This window comes from Chiloscyllium plagiosum, chromosome 3, assembly GCF_004010195.1.
Source record: "Chiloscyllium plagiosum isolate BGI_BamShark_2017 chromosome 3, ASM401019v2, whole genome shotgun sequence".
Taxonomy (NCBI): Eukaryota; Metazoa; Chordata; class Chondrichthyes; order Orectolobiformes; family Hemiscylliidae; genus Chiloscyllium; species Chiloscyllium plagiosum.
This window is the reverse complement of record NC_057712.1, coordinates 96,284,603-96,292,052: the sequence shown is the minus strand read 5'-3', so window position 1 is coordinate 96,292,052 and position 7,450 is coordinate 96,284,603. Positions and strand designations below refer to the sequence as shown.

The window sequence follows — 7,450 nt, the reverse complement described above, 5'->3', positions numbered from 1 at the left end:
ACTTTTTCCCCGGGTACAACAGAGTGTTACAAGGGGACATAAATTTAAGGTGAAGGGTGGAAGGTATAGGGGGGGATGTCAGGAGTAGGTTCTTTACCTAGAGAGTGGTGGGGGCATGGAATGCGCTGCCTGTGGGAGTGGCAGAGTCAGAATCATTGGTGACCTTTAAGCGGAAATTGGATAGGTACATGGATGGGTGCTTAAGCTAGGACAAATGTTCGGCACAACATCGTGGGCCGAGGGGCCTGTTCTGTGCTGTATTGTTCTATGTTGTAACCCAGGTTGTGAACAGGTTTTATTCTAGAATCCATTCATGAGTCAATTTGTATGCAAGGCAGAACACAATGCAGGACAAAATAAAGTAGCCGTTCACAAGTACAGGAAACATTCACACGTCAGACTTTTAAAATTACACCCCTGTATGGGATTGCACTTGTAAGCATGAGTGTTCCTAAGTCTGACAGTCATAAATTAGGGACTCCTTGTACATCAGCAGCCAACCTGGTTTTCACTATATTTTCAGTTCATCACCTTTTTTTTGTCACGAGCCTGGTCTTCAGAACTATTTGAATATTCAGTTTTTGCTGGACTTTTGATTTGTGGTGGCATGCACAAATGGGTCCTCTGAATGGATCTGATTTTCTCTTGAATCACGACACACTCCTTAGGATCCAAAGTTTTCTTTCTTTCCAGAAGATTTCCCCATCTGGATTACCAATGCACTTCAGGGAAAGAAATCTGCCATCGTTACCTGGTCTATGACATCTGACTCCTGAATCAGGCCAATGTGGTTGGCTTAAATGCCCTCTATGCAATTAAGGAAGGGCAAAGTATGCTGGCTCAGCTTGGAGCACCCATGACCCATGAACAAATGAAACAAAAGATTATTCACATTACCTGTGCGTTTTCTCTACTGACTGCTTCACTGACCAGAAACTGACATCATTCCATCGACTAATCTTAACAAAGTCCTGTAGGTAGACATAACTGAATTACTACAGGAACTCAGAGGCTAAATTTAACGACCAATTCAATACTTAGAACACAAAAGAGGGGAAAAAATGATTGTCCAAGTTAGACAGATAGCAAGCCATCTCAGAAGGGAGAAGAAGCAATTTAGTATTTTGAGGCATCCAAAAAGCATATAAATGCCCAATTACAAATCACCATCACTGCAACGCAAGTTAAATATACTAGATACTTAAAAATAACATACTCACTCTAAGACATCCAACACTATACAATGCAAAGAATCAACCTTCATTCACTGACATAATTTGTCAACTTCATAAATAAAATTACCATTTTAGTAACTGAGCAGTAGTAACACAGTGGCTCAGTGGATAACACTGCTGCCTCAGTGCCAGGGACCCGGGTTCGATTCCAGCCTGGGGCTCCATCTCTGCGTGGGGTTCCTCCAGGTGCTCTGGTTTCCTCCCACAATCCAAAGAGGTTAGATGAATCGGCCATGCTAAATTGCCCATAGTGTTCAGGGATGTGTACGTTAGGTGCATTAGTCAGGAGTAAATACAGGTTGATAGGGTAGGGAAATGGGTCTGGGTGGGTTACACTTTGGAGGATCGGTGCGGACCTGCTGGGCCAAAGGGCCTGTTTCCACACTGGAGGGATTCTATGAACACCTATGCACCCCACCAAAGGTAAAGAGAAAAGTTGAACACAACATTTCCTCGTTAGGGAGAGGCAGATACAGGTTCAAGTTTAACTCCATCAGTCCCCATTCTGAACCATGTTGGTATCATGCACCTTCCAGCTAGGATTGATGGGATAGCAGAAACAGAAATGGGATTCTGGTTGAATGATGATAGCGCCTGCTACCAGGTTATTGGCCATTACCAGCATTTGGTCAGCATTTTCTTTCTCTGTTGCTGAACAAAAAGCAAACAACTGGAAAAAAAATTGAGAGTAATTTCTCAAAACTCTGGCATAAATACATACTTCAGGCATGAGGATAAAACTGTAAAGCAATGCAATCAGAGATTAGAAACATGTTACTTTCCAATTGCACACATCAATTTGAGCCAAAAGGCCATCTGCTTTAAATAAGCACTTACATATGGAGCACTACCATATTTTTTCATTGTTACCTTCAATTCTTTCTCTATTGGATGACGGAGCTCAGTTATTTTAACTCGAACACTCTCTGAAAATTGATTGTAATAGTTGTACAAATTCCAGAGTAAGCTGCACAGGTCATCTGTAAAATAATTTTCTGGTTAGCATTCTTTACTTTATCCACATTTAGATGTGACTAAAGCCACTTTTAAAGAAACGAACATTTGCAAACATACTGTTGGACACTGCTTCACAATAGCTCATAAAACATGTGATATTCAATGAGTCAACACACCAAAATGCTTTAACTGCCAATTCAACCGGGGGAAATTTACCAGTATTTCCAAACTTCATTCTCACTTTCATGGAAGCACTGAATGATATTCCAACTAAGTTTATATTAAAACTCTTGGCAAAGTCCTGCTCATATTAAAACCATTTCATTTTATAGAAAACCTCTACACCATTTCACCCAGACATCCAGTGGCTATCTATCCCAAAACATATAGACTTTGAAAGGATCTGAGGATCCTTCTGCTGTAAATCAGAAGCAAAAGTAGAAATTGCAGGAAAAGCTCAGCAGGTCAGGCAGTATCTGTGGAAAGAAATCAGAGTTAATGTTTTAGGTCGAGTGATCCTTCCTCAGAACGCAGTCACTTGACCTGAAATGTTAACGCTGATGGTTCCTCTCGACAGATGCTGCCAGACCAGCTCAGCTTTACCAACAATTTCTATTTTTGATTCCCAGAATAATTAGGTTTTCACAGTCTTGCTGGATTTTGTCTGCAATATACTCCAGCTCTACATCTTAAGTGTCTTTCTTCTGCTCTTGAAATTTTGGTCTGCTGTGCATTTCAGTGCCAGTGCCAGTGCCAGCCCCACCCCAAACCCCCACTCCCTTTCTCATCACAATCGGTACAAAACAAAAAGTCTTCACACTTGAACTTCAGTCTCTCAATTTTCATCGCCTTAAAAAAGAACTGTGTCCAAACAAGTTTCAGGTCAGTTGCCTCAAATAGCCTCCAGTGTCTGCGCCAAGAGTTCCACATATTACAACAGTGCAGGGGCACTTGGTCACAAAGCACTGTCTACTCAAATCCAAGTTGTAACTGAACTTGTAATTTTCTGTTTGGGAAAGTAACTTATATACTGTCATGTGAAATAATCTCATATTGTTTCTTAAATCATAAAAAAAAATTAAGACTCAACTTCGACATTTTCAAAGAAATTCAACACATTTTAGAATATGAGGAATCACCTTTTCCTTCCTGTTCTGGCACTGCTATAACATGACAGTGAAACGCTAACAGCATGGACAGGCGAAAATGAAACTCTCCCAGGGTAGCTCCTTCAATGAAACTTTGCAATGTGGTGATCACTGCTGGCAGCTTCATCTGCTGTTCCACCCCTGTCCAGAGTAATAAAAGTACAAAGTTTATCAAACAAACATCCTTCTGCACAATAAACAACACAAAAAAAATTTAAAAATAAAACCAGGCCATGCTAAAAATACTCAGGGGGTCATGCGACATGTGCAGAGAGAGAAATAAAGTTAACCTTTCAGGTCATCAAGCTCTCATCAGAGCTGAAGGAAGATAGAAAATTAAGAGGTTTTAAAGCAAGTCGAAGGGGGGAGGCAGAACAAAAAGGGAAGGTCGGCAATAAAAAAGGTGGAAAGCAGGAGGGATTAATAAACTGAAGTTTTCGTGTGGCAAAAGCCAAGGAAGGTGATAATGAAAATGGGAAAGAAATTAAAAGGATGATGACCAGAAGGTAGTGAACAACAGCTTTGTTTCATCATTTCTATTTCAAAAAGACATTACTATGCGCATGAAAACAAATCATCATTGACAATGTTATAGAAACACAAACTGTAACCTAAAATTTGTCTGTTACTTCTTTAAATGAAAGGAGTCATACCTAGAACAAATAAAAATGAATGCGTTTGTTGCAGGTTAATTAAGAGTTGAACAGCAGTGCATAACAAAATCTTGTGGGAATCACAACTGAGCAGAATCTTCCCTGCACCAGCAAAAGCTACAAGTAACAGAAAGTGCTATGTGCTAGAATATGTTACCAGAAGAGGTGGTGGAGGTAGATACAATTGCATATTTAAGAGGCTCTTGAATATGAATAGGCAAGGAATAGAGGGATATGGATATCTCTGAGGCAAAAGGCATTGTGTTGGCACAGTCTTGGTGGGCCGAAGGGCCTGATCCTACGCTGTTGTGTTGTTATTCACCTCCAAACTAATCAAAGGTTGCCATAAAGCTGTTGGAGCTGCACATTACATTTAGGGCAGCACGGTAGCTCGGCGGTTAGCATTGCTGCCTCACAGCACCAGGGTCCCAGGTTCGATTCCAGCCTCGGGCGACTGTCTGTGTGGAGTTTGCACATTCTCCCCGTGTCTGTGTGGGTTTCCTCCGGGTGCTCCGGTTTCCTCCCACAATCACAAAGATGTGCAGGTCAGGTGAATTGGCCATGCTAAATTGCCCGTAGTACTGGGTGCGCTAGTCAGAGGGAAATGGGTCTGGGTGGATTACTCTTCGGAGGGTCGGTGTGGACTGGTTGGGCCGAATGGTATCCAATGGCAGGTGCATTCTCCTGCAAAATGCATTGCAGCAAGTTGGCGAGGACTGAAATGACTATCCTGCAACAATTGCATTCATTTCCTCTATTTGGACAGCACTGCCAAAGCCATAGCTACGTCAAAGGGCAAGGGCAGGAACAGCATGGCGAACAATGACCTTCTCTATACTCATTATCCACTTTGAAAATATGTGACTGTTATAGAGTCATAGAGTTATAGAGATGTAAAACACGGAAACAGACCCATCGGTCCAACTCGTCCATGTCGACCAGATAGCCTAAACTAATCTAGTCTCATTTGCCAGCACCTGATCCATATCCCTCTAAACCCTTCCTATTCATCTAACCACCCAGGTGCCTTTTAAATGTTGCAACTGTACCAGCCACCACCACTTCCTCTGGCAGCTCAATACATACATGCACCACCGTGTGAAAAAGTTGGCCCTTAGGTTCCTTTTATATCTTTCCCCTCTCACCCTGAACCTATGCCCTCTAGCTCTGGACTCCCCAACCCCAGGGAAAAGACTTTGTCTATTTATCCTATCCATGCCCTTCATGATTTTATAAACCTCCATAAGGTCACCTCCTCAGCCTCCGACGCTCCAGGGAAAACAGCCCCAGCCTGTTCAGCCTCTCCCTATAGCTCAAATCCTCCAACCCTGGCAACATCCTTGTAAATCTTTTCTGAACCCTTTCAAGTTTCACAATATCTTTCCGATAGAAAGGAGACCAGAGTTGCACGCAATATTCCAAAAGTAGCCTAACCAACTTCCTGTACAGCCGCAACACGACCTCCCAACTCCTGTACTCAATACTCTGACCAATAAAGGAAAGCATACCAAATTCCTTCTTCATTAGCTTCAGTCCATACGTAGATAAGATATGAACTGGTACTCCAAGGTCTCCTTGTTCAGCAAGGCTCCCAAGGACCTTACGATTAAATGTGTAAGTCCTGCTCTGACTTGCTTTCCCAAATGGAGCACCTTGCATTTATCCAAATTAAACTCCATCTGCCACTCCTCAGCCCATTGGCCCAGGTGATCAAGATTCCATTGTAATCTGAGGTAACTTTCTTCACTGTCAACTACACTTCCAATTTTGGTGTCATCTGCAAACATACTAACTGTATCTTGTATGTTCATATCCAAATCATTTATATTAAAATGACGAAAAGTAGAGGACCCAGCACCGATCTTTGAGGTACACCACTGGTTACAGGCCTCCAGTCTGAAAACCAACCCTCCACCACCACCCTCTGTCTTCTTGCTTTGAGCCAGTTCTGTATCCAAATGACTAGTTCTCCATATATTCCATGAGATCTGATCTTGCTAACCAATCTTCCATGCGGAACTGTGTCGAGTGCCTTACTGAAGTCCATATAGATCACGTCCACTGCTCTGCCCTCATCAGTCTCTTTGTTACTTCTTCAAAAAACTCAATCAAGCTTGTGAGACACGATTTCCCACGCACCAAGCCATGTTGACTATCCCTAATCGGTCCTTGCCTTTCCAAATGTGTAAATTCTGTCCCTCAGGATTCCCTCCAACAGCTTGCCCATCAGACTCACCAGTCTATAGTCCACAGGCTTGTCTCTACCACCTTTCTTAACGGTATCACTTTAGCCAACCTCCAATCTTCTGGCACCTAACTATCAGCAAGTTAGCCTGTAACTACCTGATACAAATCAGCAAGGGGCCCAGCAATCATTCCCCTATCTTCCCAAGGCTGTTGCTTTCCCATTTCCAGGATTTTGAAGCAGCGTTTCTTTTTCGAATACCTCAGCAAAAGTATATTCACCACACAGCCTACACCTTCAAAAAGGCAATAAATGCTGATTTTGATTGCAATAATCACTCTATGCTTTAATAAGACAACCAAATCTTGATAACACTGAATTAGAATCAATTAACTTTGATTTTGTTCAGTTCAATCGCACACAAGATATTCCTTTAATTCAACAGTGAGTTGACTTATTACAATTATCTGATCAAATTTGCCACATTTGTGTGATGGAATTTTCAAATATTAAACATGACAGACCTAAACGCTCCACTTAAATACTTGAGGCATTCTGAATTAGTTTTTACATTACAGAACTGCCTTCTGAATTTTGCAATAATCAATAAAATAATTGCAATGCCGTACTACCTTGCAGATTTTCTTCCAGGCGTTCCTGAAGGTATTTTTCAATTAACTGGTAGATTGAAAACCAATGCTTGTTTGATTTCTCCATGTGCCTTTTCATCACAAAATTAAGACTACTAGACCAGCAACTGCAGATGGAAATTAAACACAAGTTAAGAGTTATAGAAGGTTGGGGAGCAAAGATCAAAGTTTTGCCTCATATTTTATGTAGCAATAATCACAAGATGATTTTTAAAATAATTTTAGAAGAATTAGAAGATAACCTAAGATTCCTGCCTGTGACTGCTATCTCATGACTTCTGTGGAAACGGGTTGGAGGGAACGTCAGCCAAGGACACAATAAGAGATGCTGTCTAGATATGAGGTCAGACCATCCAAGAGTCAAACTGTCAAGTGGGCTGAAGAGGTGGCAAAGATACATTTGCAATATCTCAATGCATTCTATTTTAGATTCAGTGACAAAGATTGATGAGTGTGTGAGAGACTGCGCGCATGTGTGTGTGTGTGTGTGTGAGAGTGAGAGTGTGTGTGTGTGTGTGTGAGAGAGACTGCGTGTGTGTGAGAGACTGCATGTGTGTGTTCTTCCCTCGCTGTGTGTGCGTGTCCCTCTTACAGTAAATGTGAGTGTCCTGCCCTCGCGCTG

At 41.9% G+C, this 7,450-nt stretch overlaps 1 protein-coding gene across 3 annotated transcripts in view; it reads right to left on the bottom strand.

The window, feature by feature from the left end:
• mdn1 (midasin AAA ATPase 1) overlaps positions 1–7,450 on the bottom strand; it is a 190,443-nt gene that overhangs the window by 48,315 nt on the left and 134,678 nt on the right. For all 3 annotated transcript variants that reach the window (XM_043686689.1, XM_043686697.1, XM_043686702.1), the window contains exons 69-72: positions 6,811–6,935; positions 3,332–3,481; positions 2,106–2,215; positions 898–971 (exon numbers count right to left, since the gene is read on the bottom strand). In XM_043686689.1, coding sequence (XP_043542624.1) covers positions 898–971; positions 2,106–2,215; positions 3,332–3,481; positions 6,811–6,935 — 459 coding nt within the window. The remainder of the gene's footprint in view (positions 1–897; positions 972–2,105; positions 2,216–3,331; positions 3,482–6,810; positions 6,936–7,450) is intronic.